General features: G+C 49.8%; 1 protein-coding gene across 1 annotated transcript in view; it reads right to left on the bottom strand.

Moving 5' to 3' along the window:
• LOC138488438 (protein ABHD15-like) overlaps positions 1–3,451 on the bottom strand; it is a 76,800-nt gene extending 73,349 nt beyond the window's left edge. Inside the window, exon 1 of the mRNA XM_069615385.1 lies at positions 2,619–3,451. Coding sequence (XP_069471486.1) covers positions 2,619–3,164 — 546 coding nt within the window. The 5' untranslated portion in view covers positions 3,165–3,451. The remainder of the gene's footprint in view (positions 1–2,618) is intronic.
• Positions 3,452–24,535: the final 21,084 nt, after the last annotated feature.

Below are 24,535 nucleotides of genomic sequence, written 5' to 3'. Positions count from 1 at the left end.
GGTGTCTAAGTGGGACATTGCTCTGCGTGGTCTTGCTTGCACGTTGCCCCTGAGCTATCCTCCCAAGACATACTGGGCCTCATTCCGTGTACGGCGCTAACCAATGGCGCTATTAACGCCTTGGTTGACGCCGTACCCGGACCGGCAGCGCCTTGGTGGATGGCGGAATTACCGCCCCATTCCAAGGTTGGCGGGGCGGTGATTCCCCATTCACCAAGGCTCTTCCCCATTCCCAAATGAGCCCCCATAGGGCTCAATGGGAATGGGGAAGATGCAAATAACGGTGACCGTTCATTACGGTCACCGTTATTGGCTTGCAGGCCCATTTGCGCCCTCGACTTTAACACCTGCTCAAAGCAGGCGTTAAGGGCGAGGGCGCAGAGGGAACTCGGAGTATGGTGGTAAGGGAATACCGCCACCGGTCTCGTTACCGGTGGCCGCTATCCCTTACCGCCATACTCGGAATGAGGCCCACTGTCCTCTAGATCAGGGGTCTGCACCCGGTCGGCTCTCCAGGTGTTTTGGATTTCAGCTTCCATGATCCCCGGCCATTGACTCTGCTGGATAGGGCTGATGGGAGTTGTAGTCAAAAACATCTGGTGCGACAAAGGCTGCAGACCAATGCTCAGATTAATTTCGATCATTAGTTGCAGCGGTTCGTGTTTCCAGGCTGGCCCTTACAGAGGTCAGGAGGATTCTGGGAAAATCTAAATAAAACACTTGCTCGCTAGCCCCTTCTCAAAGAGAGCACCGGCTATGTGCACGAACCCTGGCAGCCCAAAAATCCCTAACTTCTGCACTGTGTAAGAGACCTCATCCATCCACTATAACCTGGTGTGCCAGCCCACTCTACAAGCAAGGTAGCCCACCAGCCCAACCCTGGTGATGAATTCCCCTGGGTGGCCAGGCCAATCACCTGATGCTGATGTGCCCTGCTGCAACCCCCTGCCACCCCCATCTATGACAAACAGACATGCATGACACAACTGAATCTTCGTGATGAAACTACCTTTTGAGCCAGACCGCACTCCACCCAGAGAAACAGTCAAGAGTCTGTAATCACCTACCTGGCATGACAAACTTATCTACCTAGCCCAGCTCACTCTACCCCAGAACAATAATCCCCACCCCCGAGCATTCAGCAATTGCAAACACAGCTGCAGGGTCATTACTTGGGGTAGGCGAAGGGGGCAGCTGCCGAGGGGTAGGGTTTGAAGTTTTGGGATCAGCTGGTCTCAGGCAGCCATCAGAGACTAAATCAGGAAATTAGCTCCTATTTGTTTTTTTTCCACTTTGTGTGAAGTACAAAGAAAGAAACCGGAACAAACTACCACATGCGTATTTTAACACGTGGTTTAGCTGCAGAACAGTTTAAATGGGAGGCAATCAGTGGTTAATGGCAGCAGACACAGCACTGAGGGGCTGATTATAAGTGACCTTTGCTAATGGGATGACCTTAAAGACGACCAAATGTTGGGTGACTAAAAATGGGAAGAGTACATTGCAACCTCCCTGCCGAGTCAAAACGATGACTACAAGTCGGTGGCCGCGCCATGCATTATCTTTAAAGTATGTCTTGGAGTATCTGGAGTAGAGTATCTTTGGGATTTGTGGAGCGCACTACAGCCCACAGGCATCAATGCACTATTAGAGGACCGCAGGAAGGCTTAATTCAGGGTTACAAGGAGTGCGGCCCAAACATCAAATAAACACTACAGGTTACTTAACATATCCAGAGTGACGCTTTTTTAATAGTTACACTGAGTTCGATCACTGATGATGATTACCGATTTTGTTAGCAAAAGCACAGTGAGGTTAAGAGACTGGCCTTTGATAAATGACTTTAGTTAAGTGAGGTAAGGCAAGAGGTGAGTCTCCTTTGCAATGTAGGCAATGGACTACATATAATTGGTTTTCTAATTATAATTGGTTATTTATAACGCGCTTCCGGGGATCGAACCTGTGTTGCTCTGTGTCGAATTGCTTCCAAGGCTACCGTTGCCCCAGAGCTATCCTCCCGAGACATGTTCCCAGCTCTGCTTTGTACAAATGTATATTCATTTGAGCCTCCGGTCCTCTAATAGCGCATTGATGCCTGTGGGCTGTAGTGCGCTCTACAAATCCCAAAGATAAATAAATAAATAAATAAATACATGTGGCATAGACAAAGCTAACAATTCAAGCGCATGGATAGCGAACATCCATCTTTTCTTTGCTGCGACGCACTCAACATACACAGAGATGTGCGCAGTTTGCACACGTGTGTGCCACCCTGAGGATCTGGGCTATTAGACGAGAGCACCATGACGGCCAAACATACCTTACATTATGCAGCACGTACATCAACCTATCAGAGTGCGATCATGCGTAAATGAGAGTGGTTTTTGGTGTGCAATAGTGCTATTTATTTCGCTGTGTCTGCTTATTAATTAGTACTTTAAATGCAAATTAACAAAACCAGCTTTTTTGTATATACAAATGTGCATTTATAATGCCGGTGCAGGCTTGCAGTGTGAGGTTGTGGTATAGGACGTATTCTAGCGTTTAGCCCTGGGCGCTATATTGCCCTGATCACCTCACACCACATGCGCGATTCGCTCGACCTCTGACAAACTCACCTGCGTGAGATTCCTCGTCACCCTCCCGAAGGAGTTGGGGATGCAGAGCAGGACGGGGGCCGTGGAGTTGGTGGACGCCCTGCGCCTCCGTGCCCTCTGGCTGACCGCCCAGTCTAGCGCCACCAGCCCACCGTCTCGGAGCTGCAGGTACTCCCTCGCAAAGCGCACCCCCCGGCAAGGGGGTCCCAGGAGGGCGGCTGCTGTCTGCAGCGAGGCCAGGCTCCCCCAAGGCCAGGGGGGCGCGCTGGGACCCCGGAACCGGGGGCAGTGCAGGAGGAGGTAGCTGGCCAGTGCGGAGGGCTTGCAGGTGAGCACGGGCTCCGCGGGGATCTCTGGGCCGACTAAGCAGCCCGCCGCCAGCTTGGGGTACCAGGGAGACACCAGACCGCTGGTCCGGAGCACAAAGACGAGAATGATGACGAACAGGAGCAGCGGGACAGCAAACACTGCCCCGGACCAGAGCAGAAGGGCGAGGATGAGCAGGGCGAGGAGAGCCGGCACCGCAGCAGCGCGCCCGGGCATCATGGCAACAGGGACACCGGGCATGAACTCTGGGAGTCAGGGCCCCTGCGCTGGAGCCGAAGTCACGCCAATGACAGGGCGCCGAGGGGCAGGAGGGGGCGAGGGTGAAGTTACAGACAGAGAGGCGGGGGGGGGGGGGGGGGCAGAGCTTCTCCCGTAAGCTGAACTCGAATGCGCAGCAGAGAGCAGCAGGTGCTCGCGGAGGGCGCGAAGAAGCCTCCGGCTGAAGGGTGGCGGCGCTACGGGGTAAGGAGGGCCCTAGGGTGCGGTGGGGGGAGAGGTGAGAGGGGCGCAGAGATAAGCAAACTGCGCCTTTCTTCCAGCCAGACTAGTGCAAAGTGAGAGTAGCGCCGAGGGGAGGCAGTGCTTGAGCGAGGCGGGGGAGGGGCGCTCAGTAAGGGCAGTGCCCGGTGCGAGAAGACAGCGTGTGCGTGTGTGTGTGTGCGCGCGCTGTGGGCACTGTAGCAGCAGTACCCAGAGGAGTATGGGAATACAGGCGGACTGGAATCATAGGACAAGGCATTAATGGCCCTCATTACAATCCAGGCGTTAAGGGGTTAACGGCGCCGTAAAAGGTGGCTGCGCCTTTAAACCCTTAACGCCTGATTACGAGGTCCCTTTGGGGGTGGCACTTTAACGCCTGCTTTTAGCATGCGTTAAAAAACCAACCAGCAAAGGGACCTTGGTGCTAAGTACGGTGCCGCAATTTGCGGCACCGTACTTAGCACCTTCCCCATTCCCATTGAGCCCTATGGGGCAAAAATGGGCATGGGGAATTAACGCCCCGCCAACCTCGGAACAGGGCGGTAATTCCCCATTCCGCCATGGCGGAGTCGGTAAGTTACCGGCATGGACCATGGTGCTATTAGCACCATGGTCCAATGCCTGGGTTTGTAATGAGGGCCATTGACAAAAATACACAGAACACCGAAGGGCTGAACCTAGGTACCCAAACCTACTCTACCGGGGCACAGGGGTGACAACACAGATAATTCCCACACAAAGTACAAAGTGGAGAACCCTCGCGCCCAAATTCCCAGGGATTCCCCTTGGGATGTCCTGCAACATTTCTGTCAGGTCGTCTCCCTCTGACTGCTGCGATCGATTCATCCCGTTGCATGGCGGCTTCCGTGACGGCTACTTGGTCGTCTGTGCGTTCTCGTAGTCCGCCCATGGCCAGAATGCGGTCTAAAGGGGTGTTTTTCTCTGACAGCACTGCCCTGCGTCGTTTGTCTGATGACATTCCATCCATGATCGGCAGGCGGGTGGCAAACTCTTCATCTGGCACTTCGCAGCCTCGTGCTAAATCTCTGAGTCGAGCGTCAGAGCCATCAAAGCTTTCTTTTGCCCTCTGCCTGGATGTGCAGACGTGGAACCGTTCACAATCGGGTTTCAATTCTGGTTTACATTTTTTGTTAAGTGCTAGTTTTGCGGCATCATACCTGTCCATCGTTGCTCTATTTGGCTGGGTGTTGACAGCCTGACCGCAAGTGCGCCGATGTTTAGTTGTAGGGTGTGTTCTCTTTTCCCTTCTGTTATTTCCCTGGCTTGTATGCAAAGCTCAAACTACTGGAGCCATACTTCCCACTTTAGGGTGGCTCCTGAGGCGTATGGGTCGAAAGGCCTCCTAAATGTTGCTTGTGTTGCTTCTGCCCCTAGGCCTTCTAATCCCACTGAGCTGCCTCTGGGGCCTCTGCTGTTGCTGGCATCTGCCCTTGTTGCGCTGTTCTGAGGGCTTGCCATGGGTGGGGTGCGTCTGTACTCTGTGCTTCCGTAGTGTTGCTTTATCTATGTTTATTATTATTTTTTTTTCTTATCTCCACTCGCTGTGAGTTGTGCGCTTCTCCGCCTCTGCGCTCTCACCTCTGTGTTGCCGTATGAGTGGGTAACGTTCTGGTGCCTTTTGCTGTCTTTTCGGGAGGTTTCGGTTTTGCTCCCTTTCTTGATGGCCTATGGGGCGCTGACAGCGTGCAGCAGGGGCTCTGCGAAACGGGCGAACACACACATGGGTGCGCTATGACCTCGTTGCCAGTGTGATAATGTGTAATGTTCCTACCTACGGCTGCTATCCGGGGTCGGGATCGCACTCATTCCCTCGCCGTCACGCTGTTCGTGACAGAGCTAAAAGAAGATACGACCGGCCATGGTACTGTACTACCGGGAATCCCCTTCCGGGCATTCCTTACTTTATTTCCTGTCTATGGGGGTCATTACGAGTTTGGAGGCAGCCATGGCGCTGTAAGTGCCATGGCTGCCTCCAAACCCGGGTCCGGTCTGGCTGAATCGGGACTTACCGGGACATTCTGACCTATGCGGATCCGGTAAATCCCCATTCAGTTAACCATTCCCCATTCCCATTTGAGCCCCCATAGGGCTCAATGGGAATTGGGAAGGCGCTAATAACGGGCCTGCAAATTGCGGGCCCGTTATTAGCTCCAAGGTCCCTTAACGGGACCCGCAGAGAACGGCTGGTCAGACTAGCCGTTCCTGCTGGGACCCGCTAAGGGACCTCGGAATAGGCCGGTAAGGGTTTACCGGCACCGGCATAATTGCCGGTGACCGTTAACCCTTACTGCCCAACTCTTAATGACCCCCTATCTCTCTTGTCACGTGAGGCAGGCTCCCCCTCGCTCACGTGACTCGGGTGTCTACAGACATCACAATTTCTTTATTTAGAAAAGCAACACTGCTGGCATGTCCTTTCTTAAAAGCAGTCAACAGGCAGGAGAGGGTTTATGGCCATTGCATCGAATTCCTGACCAAAAATTAACCCCTTGCCCCTCAAAAACATGCATTCGATGCACATTTTTTAGATGGAAAAAATTGGATGGAATGGCATTACATGCATTGACCAGATACCGCAGGAGAGTAGTAGGAGACACGGAGGCGAGGGGCGTTTGGGAGGAGGCAAGGGAAAACTCTGGGAAATTGCTGCTAGCACATCCCACCTCAGCCCCAAACGCCACAGCTGTGTGTGTTGCAGCCTGCAGGTCCCCATGCCCATGCGCAGCATCAGAATCATTGAAATAAACCGCAGCTCATTGGACATTTTTGAAAGGCGGTTGCAATGTGACCCGACAATATTTTGTAAGTAGGCAGACTAAACTAAACTAAACTTCTGCACTCATCGACCCTCACTTTGAACCGTTACATGATACTATGCTAATGTATACACCTAAACTGTCATATAGCTTGAAGTGCAGGCAATGGTCAACCTTTATGCAGCAAATCCGTGTTGGATATTGTAAAGACTGGAGGGGGGTGTCTGTACTCCTGCTCTCTATATGGTAGAGCAGAGGCACAGAGGACCCCAGCCAAGATTCTCTATTACGGTAGCAATGGATGAGCAATCAAGGCCTAGCTTCTCAGGAGGTAATGCAGGCTGGTTCTTAAGTACAGTGTAGTCCCCAAGCACCCACAAAGGAATGTCCACACAGTGTATTAGTTAAAACACAGTCTTTATATAATTAAGGTCAAAGGTTATATACACAATCACAATAACTCACTTTGTGCTCAGTAAATCTACAATTGCAAATATATACAGTTCTAAGTGGTACCACAATTATTATCAGATTTTATTAAAGTGCATCAACTGTACTCTAGTCAAATGTCACACAAATCAATTAATAAAGGTAACCAACAATAGATATGGGAGGAAAGCAGTTGGTTAGAACAATTGGCAGAATACTGGCCCCTACCACTAGACACAGTTCTGTGTGGAGATCCCACCACCTGGGCAACCTGTAAAATACAGATATACTACAAGCTTAGTCCATAAATTGTTCAATGAGTCTTATTCCCTTCTAAAATGATACTACCACCCCAATGTACCTGGAATAGCATAGTTCCTCAAGGAGGTGTCGAGGGATCCTTCTTGAGTGACTCACTTTAAAGCAGGAGCCACGGATCGTCGATGGGCCTTAAAAAAAGTAAACTCGGCGTCGAGCCTCCTCAATGGAAGTTTGGCAGCGTTGAGGCAGCAGATTCGGTCCTGGCGGTGCTCGTCGATGACGAGTCAAAGACGTCCTGCAAGGAAGAGGCGTGCGGGGCACTTCGATGTTGATAGTTCAGGACCGCAAAGAGTTTGTGATGAACTTTGGCCCAGCAAGGGCGTTGAGTCGTCCGGCGTCTCTACGGTCTTTGGGTGGCAGGAAACCCACCGGCGGAAACTCCTCGGTGCGTCGACGGCCTGGCCTTCTCCAGCGGGATAAGGCGGTCTGCAGTGCGGACGAGCACATCCAGCAATCAAAATGTCTTAATCAATGGAGCGTTGCGGCTCCGGGCGTCGATGGTACGGCGGCAATAGGTCCCCACCTCTGGGCAACACGGCTTTGACGGGCCTCCAGCGGTTATGCAAACTTGTGAACCCTGGTCGACGACAGTGGACGGAATGTCCGGTGCTTCTCTTCGTTCTCCTCGGTGGTCCCCATCTCTTGTCGGCAGCCTGTCGAGGGTCTGACTTCCAGGGAGCTTCTGCAAAGGTTAGCGGTGCTCGATGGTCCCTCAGAGCTCAGGAAGAGGGCGCCTAACCAGGTCCTCTCTTGGATCAGCCTCGACATCACAGCGGCTTTCAGATTGCAGTGAAGGTAACAGCAGTCAACCTTCTTCGAATTCGGTGGTCGAGATCAAGCATCAGTTTCGACCTCAGCTTCTGAACGAATTCTAGCAGTGAGAGGCCCCCAGATATACTGTTGATCTCCCATTCATTCTGCTGGGTCACACTCAGGCAACCAATCACTCAGAAGGGCATTCAGCAGTCAGTCAGTCAGCCAATCAGGCATACAGTGCATTCAGGCCATACTCCTCCCTCTCAGACACTCACAACAAGGAACCATTCAAGACTACACACTGCATTCATACCAGTTTCGGGCAGGGCTGTCTCAGTCATTGTGTTTCATACTAGAAAGTAGGCATCCACAACAAGAAGTGCATCTTGGTCACACACTCCATTCACCCAGGTCCCACCCACAGGGTGTACCCACAACATACAGTCACTGGGAAGGCTCCAGCCAGTCTGGCCTGGACTTCTCTCCAATACCATATATGGAACTTCCACCCAACAGCCAGTCAGGGGGAAGGGACAGAGTCAGGGCTTCCCAGGTCTTTGGGAAAACAAGGTAACAGGCAATAGAAAGCAAGAGGCCACAGGGGCCATCTGGTTTCCTATCAGGATTCCAATTTCAGGGCCAGGGTATCCCAAAATGGAGGATACTCGGAGCACCTGTCAAATTCAGCATGGAGCTGCCACCAGCCCATACCCTGCTCTGTGGGCCACACACAGGTGCCCAAAAACATATACTAGGGGCACAGGGATGCACCCCGACCCATGGGTGCCATAAGGGTATCCCATGGGTCTGTACACCAAACCAAAAATAGAAAGAGTTGCACTGCCAGGAGTCCCACGTGGACTCCTGGGCAGAAAACAATACAGCACACAAATGAAAAAGGACTTCAGGACAAGGACAGGGAGGCCCAGTCCCTCCAATGCATTTCCAGCACCACAGATATATTGTATGTGGAAGCTGTCGACAAATATGTCCCAATATTGTGTCTGCCCAAACTCATGTATACACTGTTTACTCATAAAAGGGGTCATGCAGTTTACGCCAGCTCTCATCCTTCAATACTGTCACATGATGCTTTGCTATGTTAATGTATACACCTGGAACTGTTACATGATGCTGTGTTAATGTGTACAGCTGGAACTGTTACATGATACTGTGTTAATGTATAGAGCTGAAACAGTTACATTATTTATTTATTGCATTTGTAAAGTGCCTAAACTCGTGGGCATCAGGGCGCTGTTAGTTACACACAATGAGAAAAGGTAGAGGTGATATACTTCCTCCACTTAACGTTCATACATTTTTTTTACAATTGGGAGCACAGTGTTACATACTTAGAACAAGATTCATGCTTAGGTCATGTCAGGATGTCAGCATTAAGCAAATATTCATGTTTTCCATGTTTTTCGGAAGACCCAGTAGGATTCCTCGACTGTGCTAACATATACAGCTTGTCGCTTTCTTTATCTTATTCTACAGGCTCATCGCAGTGGAATTGCATGGTACATCTACTGCAAAAAAAGTTCTGTCAAGAACCACAAGGAGCGCTGTGCAGCGACAAGTTTAGACGAACTTCGCTTTGGAGTATAACATCTCTGGGAGGCCTTCTGAGCCAAAAGTGGGGTGTGATAAGAGGGGGCCCTGGAAGCCCTTTCAGCCCCCAAAACAGGAACTGAGGACTCAAGTGCGATAGTCCCGACTAGCAAAATAAGGAAAGAGAAGAAAATTGGTCATGAGCTCTGGGACAGGGTTCTGAATAAAACAGCAAATAAAAGTAATTGCTCTTGAGACCAGGGACATGACTCTTAACCAGAGAGAGAGAGACTACTAGAAAGTCGTCACATGGGGATTGTCTTGGGAGGATAGCTTAGGGACAACGGGTCCGCACTAAGAAACCTCTGGGTATTAAGCGTGTTATAAATAACCAATTAAAATACCAAATAAAATAAAAGACTAGAAGCTCCCTGGTTGAGTGCTTGTGCAGTCTAAAACATGGCTAGCTTCTGCCTGCTTGTGCGGTCACCCCTGAGGATGGTTCCCAACAGACCCCCTGTGATGAACATCTATGTATCCTTTATGTGAAGGGCACAGCTAGGGCCGCAGCTCAGAGCAGAAACTGAAGTTGTATCATTGTCACGTATCACCTATGAGTTAGCTCCTACTAATTAAAGCAGCTGCTGCCTGCCAACACATAAAGTTCTCAGAGCCTATTACTGGGGAATGTCGTGGGACAGGATGGGCAGTTAGGGTGGGTTGGAGATGGTGCACGGGAGGTATGCATTTTAGAAGCACTAAGCCCAATTCATGTATGTCAAAGGGCACAGTGTGTGGTGGTGTTGCTGCGGAAGTGGTCACAGACTAGAGACTGAAACAGTCTCAGATCGACAGAGATAGCCGAATTGAACAGGATCTGTAAAGAGTGTGAAACAGGCTTTGCTAAAATAAAATGCACTAGCTCAATCACCGGTGAAAATATGATGCCACAGTGAACCTCGGCCATAGGAAATTCACCGGTAGGATCGCTGACTGCGCCCATTCAGCTGGAGAAAAACACAGATGACAGATAAACCATAGAATATCTAACCCTAGTGACACTATCAGACACCCAGAGACCAACAGACACCAAACACACTTGGAGACCAAGTCATATCAACAGAAATCAAAAGATCAACAGGCAGCATCAGACAACCCAAGACCAACAAACTCCATCAGGCATTTAAATGGCCATCCCCCAACACCAGGCACCTGGAAAGGAAAAGGCCCCTTTGGACACCCAGAGACCAACTAATGAGTGCAGGCATGGGTAGTCAATATAGAGACTGTGGCTAGCGGCTCAACAATCCCAAAATAAACTCTCATGCAGCGGACCCCTATATTCAGACAAGTATTGGGGAGGCAAAGAGCCTGAAAGAACCCTTGTATCACGGCCAAACCCAAGTCACCAGGTCGAACGCAGGAGTTCAGAATATTGGTTACAATGAGAAAACTTTAACCAAACACTTGTAAATGTTATGTTACGGCTATTTATATAGCGCACGGTCGCCCGAAGGCATCATGGCGCTAGAGAGGAAAACCACAGGGCCATGGCGGGCACCAAACAGCCCGAAGAAATCTAAAGCTCAGAAGAGATAAGTCTTCAGAGCCCTCTGAAAAGCTAAATGTTTAGAGTACGATTTTATAGCAGATGGCAGGCTGTTCCGGAGCTGGGCTGCTGTGATAGGAAAGGCCCTCCCTCCCAGCGGAGAGCGGCGGAAGGAGGGCACGCATAACAGGCCAGCAGAACCAGAACGCAGTAGGCGGTAAGGAACATAACGCTCAAACTTAACACGCAGATACTCTGCACCCTAGATAGACTATATAGAGGGCCTTAAACTGGATACGTTGTGCCACACGGAGCCAGTGGAGGCAGCATAACACAGGGGATATATGGGACCCATAAGGGGTACCCGTTGCCACCCTAGCTGCCAAGTTCTGGAGGCGCTGTAATCTAACGACTAACCCCTTGGGTTGCACCAGATACAGGGAATTACAATAGTCCAGCCTACTAAGAATCATAGCTGCTACTACCGGTGGACGCATTGTAGCTGGAATCAATTGGAGCACTTTCCTTAAGATCTTAAGGTGGAAGTGCCCCTGCTGGCATACAGAGGTCACTTGGGCTGTCAGAGAAAGGTTATCCGACATAGTCACCCTGAGATTATTTACCTTCAGGGAAGGAACCAGGAGAGGACCTAGAGACAAAGGCCAGAAAGAAGAGATCCATAGTGAGGGGTCAGGGGGAGAGTACCACCAACACCTCCGTTTTGTCCCTATTCAATTTCAGCCAGTTATGGCCCATCCACTCGCCAACGGCAGTCAAGCACTTATGCAGAGACGCAGACACCATTGCCTGATCCAGGTCTAGACAGACCAGAAACTGGGTATCGTCTGCGTATAAGTAGCACCTGATGCTGATGGAGCGGATGAGGCGAACCAGCAGAAAGATATAGATATTAAAGAGAATGGGAGACAAAGCCGAACCCTGGGGGACACCACAGCTGAGAGGTGAGGATTTAGAAAGGAAAGGTGGCAGAGAGAGAGAGTTTGGGATTGATCGTCCAAAAAGGAGCCAAACCAGGCCAATACCTGACCTGATATGCCAATCTGGGCCAGGCCGGTAAGCAGGGTGGCATGATCCAGTGTCAAACACTGCTGAAAGATCTAGAAGAATCAGGGTGCCAACACCACCCTGATAAACCAGCCTGGCCAGATCATCCTGCGCAGACACAGGGACATTTTCTGTCCCCATGCCTGGACGAAAACCTGACTGGCCCGGTCAGGCATCCTGGAGGACTCCACGAAGGAAGACAGAAAAGGGGAAACCAGTGACTCAAGAAGCTTCATAAGGTAGGGAAGAAGAGAAATAGCACAGAAGTTAGACAGAAAAGAGGGATCCAGAGAAGGCTTCTTCAAGAGGGGAATAACAAGAGCGGCCTTGAGCTCGGACAGGATGACTCTCGACTGACAAAAGAGATTTACAGCTGTATTGATCTCGCCCAGAAGGTTGGCAGACAGCTGCTTCATCACATCAAGAGGCAACGGATCACAGGGAGCACAAGACTTAATCCTTTGAAGTGCCCTAGAGACCATGTCCTCCGAGAACACAGGAAAACAAGACCAGATGGAACTGTGGGGATCAATAGCTTCAAAATTGCCCCAATTGCCAGATGAGGAGGTAGGTGTCATGATGCCTACCCCCGGGGACCCAGAACAAGTCCAGCAACCCCGGAAGCAGGCATCAAGTTACCCCATGCAAGCCCAACAACCCCCGCTAGGGGCTATTTGGGTGCAGTCCTGGCGCCTATGGCGCCAGGCTCATAGATTAAAACTTACCTGATGCAGACCATGCTGCAAACTTACCTGATGCAGACCATTCTGCAAGAGCTCCAAGCCAAACGAGGCTTGGAAGGGACTATTTTACCTAGGGACTATTTTTTTACTCGGGTGGGGCTGGGGAGGAATACTTACCTGGGACTACTTTGGAGGCTATTTAAACCACAGCCGAAGAGCAGCACACGCTTCGCGTTATTCTGCATCCAGCAGCGTAACGCTCACCGTGCCTGCAAGCCTGCATCCAGTCTTCTGCCATGCCCGCCTCGAGTTTGGAGCGCCTAGAAAAAGGGAGAAAGAAGGAGAAAAGGTTAGAATAAGAGCAATACCTTTGATCCTTACCTGAATTCCCGATCCATCGCGCCTTCGAGCTGGAAGAAAGAAGTTATTTTATGCGCGTCGCCTCGCCTGCTGCAGCGCCGCACTGAACTCACCGGCCTTCGCAGCATCTTCACATTTCACTGCATCCTCCTGCATGTTCCCGCCGCACTCCGGCACCTAAGGCGAAGACAAGAACAGCAAGGTGAGCCAAGGGAATACACAGAGGAATACCCCCCATAGACTTACCTGATTTTACCACCAGGGGTACTATTCTTCTTCACGGGTCGGCACAGCTTCCACTGCATCCTAGCCGAACCCCCGGCCCCTAAGCGGAAACAAAGGGACAGCAAGGTGAAACAAGGGACTAACAAGGGGAACCCTCCTCACCACAAAAGACACACCTGATTTTACTGCCGGAGGCATTATTCCCTGAGACTTCATACTTTCTCTCAGCGCCTGAATAAGGGAGAAAGCAACAGGTTACATATGGACATTATTTTATCGAACTGTGTTGGATAATACAAATCCTTACCAGAACATTACCGGTTGCCACGAGGAACTCTTCACTAGGGTCAAGCTGCAACCTGCAAGGAATCGGACATGAGTGAAAGTCAGGCATTTGAACTCTTACGAACTACATACTTACGGCGTCTTGCTGGGAATATCTGAGTCAATATTGTCCTGGAACTCACCAATTCCTTTAAGCCAGTGAAGCTACTGGTTATAAACGCGCCCCTGCGCTCAATGCAGGATGGAGAGCTCATCTTTTCAAATCATCAGGTGAGACTATAAGAGGGGACATCCAAGGTGATCAGTGGGGAGAACAGCGGGGTGGGGGGATTTATGCTCAACTCCACAGGTGGTTAATTCCCTTTCTCCATTTGCAGAAGAATATTCCTACGGGCCAAGCAAACTAAGCTAGGTGGGCCAGTCCAGTCCGTCATCTCGGCCCTACGCGTCACATTGGTGGAGACCGCAGCAGTCCAGTCCAGATCGACGCCTCTGTGGGAGCCAGGTGAGTGTAACAGTAGGGGCCAATGAGGCAATACTACCAGCAATATTACTCTGGATGGTTGCGACTTTCGTAATGAAAAACGCGGACAGAGAGTCAGAGCTCCTGGGTAGGTCTGATCACCGGGGTACGTTTAGTAGATGAGGATAGTGATTTAAGCACAGAGAAAAGGGTCTTAGGATGATTTAAGGCAGTTTCAATCTTATTAGTAAAGTATGATTTTTTTGTAGTAAGAATGGATGCTGAATAGGCTGAGAGACCATCCTTATACAGAAGTTTGTCAGCAGGATCATAGGCACGCCGCCATTTCCGCTCAAGTTGCCTCACCCCCGGGTGAGCCGATATTAATAGGTCCGTAAACCAGGGCTCGGATGAGAGTCTGCGGGGTTCGAAACTGGCAAAGGGGTGCAACCACATTGGCAGAATCCAGAAACAACGTAGCCAATAGAGACATTGAGGGAGAAGAGGCCGCTGCCCATTTTTCCTTAACAAGACTGACAAAATTCGGTAAATTGCCATTTTGTCAACAGCGCTGCAAAGTGCGTTCCGGTAAAATCTTAGGAGGTTCATAGTTCCTCAGTAGAGTACAGGTAACCAGGTAATGGTCAGTCCAGACCATAGGCTCAACAAAATCAAAGGAGAGAAAGGTTTTGTTGGGAAACACAATGTCAAGCGTGTTGCCTAACATATGGGTCGCACCAACAACCTGCTGAGGTAGGTCAAGGTCTACCAGACTGTCATAAAAGAGATCCAAAGTTGCCGTCCTGGGAGGATTACATTTTAAATTCAGCTCACCAAGGATAATAAGATTAGCATATTGTGCCAGCAGTTACCTATCAAGTCAACCAGTGGTTCAAGGAGGCTGCCTTAAGCTCCAGGGGGGCGGTAAATAACCAAAATATGGCATACAAAAGAAGTCGTGATAACACAACCAAGTAGTAGGGCTTGCATATTGAGACTGTGAGGACAGCATAGTTGGGAGCATAGGAAATCTGTTTTAAAAATAATGGCAACCCCACCTCCATGATGAGGACCAGGCCTGTCAAGATGAACAATGTTATAGCCGTCTGGGATAGTCTGTGCCAGGGCCGGGTCCTGGAGCTAGGTTTCAGTAAGAACTAGCAATGTCGGGCTGCGATCAGTCAGTAGGAGGGAGAACTCCGCAGCATGCGCTGTGAATGAACGAACATTCAATAGTAGCAGAGACAGAGCCCATGAATGGGTACAAATGTACAATCAAGTTATTAATATTTATAAGGAGAAATATGTTGATGTATTGTATCCAAACCAACTGCATTATATGTTCTTTCATCAGCACTGGCCATGCAGCAGTAGCGGGCAGGGTAGCACCATAGCAATGATTAGTAATACAACGCGGCAGAAACCACGCAACGCAACCGTTTGTTGGGCAGATATCTAGAAAGCCCGGGGCTGCGACCTTAGTCTCTGTTCAAGAATAGCCATGCCCAGTGGTGAGTAACCTCTCACACGAGTGCGAGACACTCTTGCCTGAGCACTGGAACAGGGGGTCACGTGGGGACTGGCCAACAGATTGTGGCTCGTTACGTATAATGGCGCAATCTGCCGCAGATGGAGATTGCGTCACTCGGGTAGGCGGAACAGAATTGTACAGGCATAGCATGGTACTGTAAAGCCACGCCCTTCAAGGTCATAGGCTGTCCTAGTAGGAAGTTCATTATTCAAATGGAACTGACTAAATGTATCTTACTGTTACCAACCCTCAGAAATCTGTGTGTGCTAGGCACATTTTCAGGGTGGGGACCGTCTGCCAATTTCTTTGCTCATTTATCTATAGCTGCACAGAATAAAAACCTGTCTGTACTGCTGCTGTCGTTGATAATCGTATTGTACTTACTGGCCAGGCTTCCATAATATTAAAACACATTTTAGGCCCACTGGAATATGTCGAATTCCTCCGGGGACTTTTAGTTCTCAGTAACCCCAGCGGGAGGGGGAGGGGGGTTGATTTGAATGGGGGACAAAGAGGATCACGCACTAGGTTAACTTTTGCCCCAACCCTTCTATGAGCCTAGTGGTGTCCGTTTTCATTAGTCTGCTGATAGCAGTGGCGTGCCGGGAACAGGCAACACTGTTAGTAGAGCCTATGGCCAAGACCCCTTACCACACACGATTGGAACCTCTGTGCCAAGGACAATGGGCGCATTGCCTGGTTGGGAGACAGCATCGCTCATCTTCTTAAGGAGTGTTTGTTGGCTGGACAGGAATCTGGTTAACAGATTGTAGTCAGGCTGGAAGAAAGAGCTGCTCTTTGCTAGGTGGATGGGAAGGCCTCACCATTCCTGGTGTGGGTAGGAAGCTTCTATGTGATTTTCTCGAGATTATTTTGTCGAATTCGTCAACGTTTTTTGTTCCTTGTTTTACATTTGGCTGCAAATATATGTGGGGGAGACCCCCGCAGCCCCCTGACTTCCTATCTTAATTATCACGATTACCCCCACCCACATATACATATATTTTCAGCCAAATCCGATTTTAAAAAATGCGACGAATTCTACGAAATCTCGTACGTTGTAATCTTCCTATACCGGTGGGAAGGCCTTGCCATTGGTGTGGATAGGGAAGCCCCGCCATTTCCACACAAATGGCAAGGTCTCAGCACGCTTATGCGGCTGGCAAGCTCCCACATTCATCAGTGCCATTCTTGAGTTGATGGTTAGGCCCAGCCATTTTATTGGTGACCGGAAAGACAGACATTCTTAGTTTGAGAGGCTTACCTTTCTTGGGTGGATGGGGGGGCCTTGCAATTCTTAGTGGGAGGAGAAGAATTCCTCATTCTTGTGTTGATGGTTGTTACTGTCACTGCAAAGTACTGGCCAATCAAGGGGTGGATGGGAAGACCTAACCATTATTTGGTGGATAGAAAACCCTTACCGTTTTTGGGCGGTAGAGAACGTTTTGCCATTCTTATGTTGGATACGAAAGGCTGGCCATTTTTTAGTTGATCAGAGCACCTTGCCATCAGTGTTTTACTGGAAGGCTTACCATTCTTGGTTAGACTTATACGAAAAGGCTTTACCATTGCTGAGTTGATGGGACGGTCTTGCCATCCTTAGGTGAGTGCTGGGATCTCCATTTGTGGATGGATAGGGGAGGACTAGCAATTCTCAAGCTAATTGGACGGTCTCACCATCCTTAGGTGAGTGTTGGGATCTTCATTTTTGGATGGATGGGGGAGGACTAGCAATTCTCGAGCTGATTGGGCGGTCTTCCCAACCTTAGGTGAGTGCTGGGAACTCCATTGGTGGATGGATGGGGGAGGACTAGCAATTCTAGAGTTAATTGGACAGTCTTGCCAAGCTTAGGTGAGTGCTGGGTTCTCCATTGGTGGATGAATGGTGGAGGACCAGCAATTCTCGAGCTGATTGGACAGTCTTGCCATCCTCAGGTGAGTCCTGGGATCTCCATTGGTTGGTGGATGGATGGGGGAGGACTAGCAATTCTCGAGTTGATTGGACGGTCTTGCGATCCTTGGGTGAGTGTTGGGATCTCCATTGGTGGATGGATGGGGGAGGCCTAGCAATTCTCGAGTTGATTGGGGGCGGTCTTGCCAACCTTAAGTGAGTGCTTGGAACTCCATTGGTGGATGGATGGGGAGGACTAGCAATTCTGCAGGTCTTGCCAGTATTGAGAGATTGGGAAGGTATTGCCATTCCTGCATGGCTAGGCATACCACTTCATTCCGGTTGGATATGAAGGCATTTACCTTCTTGAGTTGACGGACAGGCCTCTCAACCGCTGGGTGGATGCCAAGGCTTCACTATTTTTGGTTGCTTGGCAAGGCGTACACATTCCTCGACCAAGGAGAAGTCATGCGATGGATGTTAGGTCACCTTAAGGTGGGATAATGGTTTTCAAGTATCCACCATTCGCGGGTCTATGGATAGAACTTGACACGAAAGCTGCTCCATTCCTATGTGATGGGAAGGCGTCACCATTATTGTGGTGGAAAGCAATATTTAAGTATATACTTTATATAAAGTGCACCAACGCCCTTACTCATGACAGGAGGCGCTAAGCAAACGTAAGATAACATAATGCCATGAGCAACTAGTAATGTAACTGGGTACCCTCTCATTTTACCGAAAATAAAACAGAGTGGTCAGTTTCACCGAAAGCCAAAATACCAAAAATATAACCAAAATGTTAATTAAATATATACATGGTAGTGGGGTAAAGGGTTGAAATGGGTCGGGATGGGGTTGGGTGGGGGTAAAAAGGATAGACAAATGGGGGGTTTAATAAAATAAAAAAACAATTTGGTATTTTTTCGGTATTTTGACCACTCTGAAATGTACTGCTCTGTTTTTACCTTCGGTGAAATCACATATAACGTTGAAACTGTGTTGTATAGCAACGTACATGGAACATGGTACAGATGGGGCAAACGGCGTATATGGTTCACCCACGCACGTCGCACACTGTTAGTTGAATCGTGTCTAGACAATTGGGCTCTCTGCCCATGAAAGGTGAGTGACCGATTCCTTCATGGCATTGCCTTGTCTCACCCTGTGCCCCAAACATCCTTGACTGGGCAAAACAGATCTGTGCTTCCATTCTGCTGGAAAGAAGGCGGAAAAATGCCCCACTCTACTTTGCACACAACCGAGCAGTAAGAACCACCTGCTGTCTCCCCAACCGTGAAACTGCCCCAAACCTGTAAAATGCATCAGTGCCATGGCTGGGTGCCGCTGAGCACACTGCCAAAGGAGAGTCCAGCTCATTCCGCTGCACCGATGGCGGGGCGCACTGCAAGTGGGCACAGCCGTCAGAATCGCGTGTCCCAGCACTCTCGAGAGTGCACCCTTATTGGGCCCGTCATAACAAAAGAGAGAGCGAGCGCCGCTGTCGGAGAGTTGCCAAGGGCAGAGGGGCCATGAGGTGGTATTCTGGCCAGGGATCTGCAACGTGCGCATCTCCAGATGTTTTGGACTACAACTCCCGTAGCCCCTCACATTGACTATGCTGGCGATGGTTGATGGAAGTTGTAGTCCAAAACCTCTGGAGAGCCAAATGTTGCAGACACCTGTTCTAGGCACTGGTTTGGATAGGAGGAACACAATTGGGAATAAGGAAATGCTAACCCGCCCAGTGCCCAATTAGAAAGGAGAGAGTTCATTGAGTTGTAGCGCCCCCTAGAAGCTTGGAATGAAATGCGTCATTCAGTTCCAGGGCAATAACCTCCTTCCCAGGACACCTGCATGCAGAATGTCACCGCAGCTGGCGAGCAGGCCGAGGGCGGCAGGGCCGCAGTCTCTGATCCAGGGGGCTGTACCTAACAGACCTGCAACACGAGCTGCCCCCGCCGTGTGCTGTATCTTTAAAGAACACTGCCCGCGAGGGGCAGAAGGTAAAGCTAAGCCCCCAACCCCCCACCCACATAGGCAGTCGGAGACCCATAGCAACACAATAACAGGGGTGCTGCGCCCTCTATGGCTTTTCTGTTCGACTTTTAGGGCCTCATTACACGGACGGCGGTGGTAAGGTGCTTTTAGCACCTTGGTCCATGCCGGTAAAATACCGGCACCGCCTTGGTGGAAAGGGGAATTACCGCCCTATTCCAAGGTTGGTGGGGTGGTAATTCCCCCTTCCCCCATTGCCCTTCCCCATTCCCATTTTTGCCCTATAGGGCATAATGGGAATGGGGAAGGTGCTAATTACGGCACCGCAAATTGCGGTACCGTAATTAGCACCCTGGCCCCTTTGCAGGTTGGTTTTTAACGCCTGCAAAAAGCAGGCGTTAAATTCCCCAACCCGCAAAGGGACCTCGTAGTAAGGCGGTAAGGGTTAACGGTCACCGGTACCATTAACGGTGACCGTTAACCCTTACCGCCGTCCGTGTAATGAGGCCCTTAGTATCTTGCTAAATAACGGAAGGAGGCTGGTTCTTGTCAGGGCACGGGCCTGATATGCTGTCCTATACCATGGCATGTGGAATATATAGGTTATAGGTTATAGTATCGAATCAAAAGGGTCGAATGACAAAAGGGTCGAGTCAATTCGACCGAAAAAAAGGATCGACATTTTTTTGTGGCGGGGGGGTCACCCCCAAACCCCCTTTTTTGGTGTAAAAACACATTTCTTAAGCTAGACTAGAGCAAAAAAAAAAATACATTAAAAAAAATGTCGATCCTTTTGTTTTCGGTCGAATGCACTCTCACCTTTGGCATTCGATCCTTTTGTTTTCGAAACTTTAACTGGACACCGAATATATAGAGGGCACAGGCGCCAGTGTAGCTTTCTGGCTCTGGGGGCTTGCATATGGGAGGAGAAAACAGGAGCTGGCCCCTCTTTCAAAACTAAGTTGCAGGGAAAAAAGTTCCACGTTTCTGGTACATGGACCCACATGTATGTCAGCAAGCTACCAGGGATCGTCCTCATTGAGGCGCTCTGAAGATGAGGGCATCAGGGGGGGCTTGAAGAACTACCCCTATGCTAGTGAGCACGTTTCACCTTCTGAAACGGAGTCTCGAGGTCATGGGAGCAGGGGTGTTGCTAGGTCTGGAAAAGATCCGGGGTCACGCTAATGTCGGGACTTTCAGGACTCGGGGCTAGGTAGCCTTTTGGTTGTAGCCGCTGAGCTTCTATCTAGGGCTGCAACCAAAAGACTCGGGGCTATAGCAACGCCTCTGCGTGGGAGAACGGTAGAATCAGAGGCATAACCAGAGGGTCATGGTGTTATGTAGTCCCGGCTAGCACCAGTGCCGCCAATGGCTTGGCACTATGCGGTAGGAAAGATACGGAGGGGCCACCTGAGGGCTATAAGATGAAGGTGGCTGATGTAAGAATAAAGGTGATCGGCGACACAAGGACTATCTCGGTACTGGAAAATACTCTGAGAGTCACTACTAGAGTTGGACATTGGGCCAAGGTCATTGGTCAGTCAGACACTGGCCACACCTATCAGTTAAGCGTACTGGTGGGATTTCTGATTTTTCCAGATTGAGTTTTAACATCTCGGCACCCGTGCACCCGTCGGTGGCAAGCGCAGCGGCATTGTCTCTGGGGGATTTTCCATTTCCGCAATCACTGCACATGACCATGTCTGCCATGTAGAGTTGTGTACCTTATCCTTTGTAAGGATAAGGTACACAACTCTAGAGGGGTTACAACTTATTTATTTTTATTTAAAGGACATCACTCTGGAAGAAATCCTCAACTTTCTGCATAATCAGTGGCACATTAGGGAAATTGGGACACTGATCTCAACCGAAAGCATGGGAATGCATTTTCAAGAGGCAAGATCTTAATTTAAAGTTTCTAGATCCTCCTTTCAAGGAATGAATAATGTTAAATGTTGAATGTTAAAGGTATTTGCACCGCGCACCGTCACCAATGGAGTTGGTCCCCAGGCGCTCTAGCGGATCTTTAAAAGAGAAGGTGGGATGGGTTAGTAAGGTGAAGATGGAGTCCGATAGTGGGAGGAGTGGTGTTCTGTTGGCAGCTTCATCTCGGTGTACACCGTGCGCTGACCTTTGGTGCGAGTATCGGAGCGATGTCAGCCCTTTTGTGCTGTTGGTGCGGCTTATGTGTTGTTGCGGTGTGGTGAAGTGCGTGCGGGTTGTTGTGCGAGAGATGGTTGTGTGAGTTTTTGAATGTGTTAAGTATGCAGAAAGTTTGAGCTTTTTTGGTTAGTGGGTTATATAACATTTAACATGCTAACATTCACAATTCTATCTAAGTGTGGCACTTCCTAATTCTATCTAAGTGTAGAACATGCTAATATTCACAGTTCCATCTAAGTCTGGCACATGCCAACATTCACAATCCCATCTAGATGCGACGCAGCCTAATGTTCACAATTCTACTCAGGTGTGGCACATGCTAACATTTACAATCCTATCTGGATGCGACGCAGCCTATTGTTCACAATTCTACCTGAGTGTGGCATTTGCTAATCTTCATAATTCCATATAAGTGTGGCACATGCTAACATTCACAATTCCATCTAAGTGTGCCCCTTGCTAACCTTCATAATTCCATCTAAGTGTGGCACCTGCTAACATTTACAGCCCTATCTAGATACAACGCAGCCTAATGTTCACGATTCTATCCAAGTGTGGCACATGCTAACATTCACAATCCTATCTGGATGCGACGCAGCCTAATGCTCACAATTCTACCAAAGTGTGTCATTTGCTAATCTTCGTAATTCCATATAAGTGTGGCTATAATATGTAGGAAGTGGTGAAGGAAGTGGCTTTCCAGGAGTCCAGGTCCCGAGGGAGACTCTTCCAGGGCAAACATAGAGACGGTCAGTGATTCTAGGTTCGAGTCGGGACGGGAGCAACAGATTATCGATTTTTTTCCCCAAGGATCCAGAATTGCCTCTACGGCAGAGCAGGATTCCTTCTCGGGGTGAAGGATCAACTGAACTTGGAATCGGATTTCCTCCAATGGAACCATTCCTGGCCTAGTCTGGTCCTTTTTGTGTATGAGCTGTGATATGCAAAGAGGGGCTGTGAGAGAACCGCAGATTCCTATATCATCCTGCAATCCCGCAGAGGTGGGATCTCATTCGTACAGCAATGGAGGCATGTGAGGGAGAGTCCTGCTGAGCGGCGCGGAGGCTGAGCTTTTGCACTCGCTGGCAACCTGATCCATCTTGCCTCCTTACCTGCCGTGAAGGCCATGTGGTCAAACACGAATGTAATTAAATTCTATTCTGGGCTGAAGATCTGGCCAGGCTCATGCTGTGATGGAGTCAATCAATTTCTAGAGCCCTTTTTGCTTCTTTAGAGGAAAGGAAAAATGCAGGGGAAGCTGCTTATAATGCATAAGGAAGAACTACACACGAAATAGCAATGTTGTCTGCAGGTGACACACAGAACACAGGGTGCAGTGTTGCTCTCTGCCAACACTGCACGCACGCACACTGGAATCAGTGTCTGGAATCTGTCAAATGTGAGCTCAACTGAAGCCTGTTATGGTGATTAATATAATATGGGCACCGTAACTTTGCCATAAAGAGTCATTGGGCCTCATTACATCCGACCCGGTATGGAAACAACGGTGGCGGTAAACCGGCCTGCACCTTTGTTTCTATGCTGGGTGATCACAACTCCTGCAGGCGGAGGCGCCAAACCCACCAGGTCTGACCTGGCGGGTTTAACACCGCCCGCCTGCAGGCGGACGAGGAAACACCGGCACCATCACAAGATGGTGCCGGTGTTTCCTTGATCCTCGTTCCCATTGAGTCCTATGGGACTCAATGGGAATGGGGATTTACTGAAATTCCACCTATGGAATTCCCGGGTCACCGGGGTTGTAATGCCCCGGTAATTCCGGGAATCACGGAGGCGGAATGGTAATACGAGTCCGGCAGTAACCAGGCAGTTTTACCGCCTCGGTTACCGCCGGACTCGTAATGAGGCCCATTCTTTATAATTGTGTAAGACCAAGATTCTCTAGTTAGTTTTCTCCTCGCTCTTCCTTTCGTGTATCTCAGCACCTTTCTCAGGTCCTAGGCCCTTTTTAAAACTGCTCACTTCCACTCTTAGGTTTTAGGCATCCTTGAGGTGTTTTAGCACCCCTCTCAGGTTCTAGAGGATTTCTAAAATGTCTCAACACCGCTCTTAGATTCTAGGAATCTTTCAGACTTATCAGCACCCCTCACAGGCTCTAGGCGCTTTGTCAGGCTTCTTGGCGCCCCTTTTGGGTTCAAGGTGCATTTTAGGGTTCTAAAGTACCACTCCAAGGCTCTCTGTGCTTTTTAGGGTTCTCGGGGGGTTCCTGAGCCCCACCCTCACCTTTCTTTCAAATTCTATTGCCTCTGGGAGTCATAGCTCTGCCCCAGTTCCCATCATGCTCTGCTTTCTGGCCCCTGGGAGTTATAGCTCTGCCCCAGTTCCCATCATGCCCTGCTTTCTGCTCCCTGGGAGTTATAGCTTTCTGGCCTCTGGGGGTCATAGCTCTGCCCCAGTTCCCATCATGCTCTGCTTTCTGGCCCCTGGGAGTTATAGCTTTCTGGCCTCTTGGAGTTATAGCTCTGCCACAGTTCCCATCATTCTCTGCTTTCTGGCCCCTGGGAGTTATAGCTTTCTGGCCTCTGGGAGTTATAGCTGTGCCCCAGTTCCCATCATGTTCTGCTTTCTAGCCCCTTGAAATGGTAGCTTTCTGGCATCTGGGAGTTATAGCTCTGCCCCAGTTCCCATCATGCTCTGCTTTCTGGCCCCTGGGAGTTGTAGCTTTCTGGCCTCTGGGAGTTATAGCTCTGCCCCAGTTCCCATCATGCTCTGCTTTCTGGCCCCTGCCACAGGGCAAGATAAATCAGGTTGGCTATGTTGCATTTTTTCAGGTGCTCTTTGTGGAAGCTCCCACATGGACTGGCCCATCTTGGAGGGAGAACATGGAAACACTGGTTCTTGGTAGCTCCCCATTTTCTGGCGTTCTGGGCACTTTGCCACACTGCCCTGTGCATGACCCATGCACCTTCTGACCTTAGCCTTACACTGGCCCACGATCACTGCGGCATCCATGCTGCCACATGGCCGCTGTAAAACCACTCTATGGTGGGAGGAGCCAAAGGAAAACTGTGCACAGAAAAAAGGAGTAACTCCGATGTAGGTTGCGTGTAATCAGGAAGGCCA

Source organism: Ambystoma mexicanum, chromosome 9 (genome assembly GCF_040938575.1).
Source record: "Ambystoma mexicanum isolate Mex_15411 chromosome 9, UKY_AmexF1_1, whole genome shotgun sequence".
NCBI classification, from domain to species: Eukaryota; Metazoa; Chordata; class Amphibia; order Caudata; family Ambystomatidae; genus Ambystoma; species Ambystoma mexicanum.
This window is presented reverse-complemented; position numbering and strand designations above follow the sequence as displayed.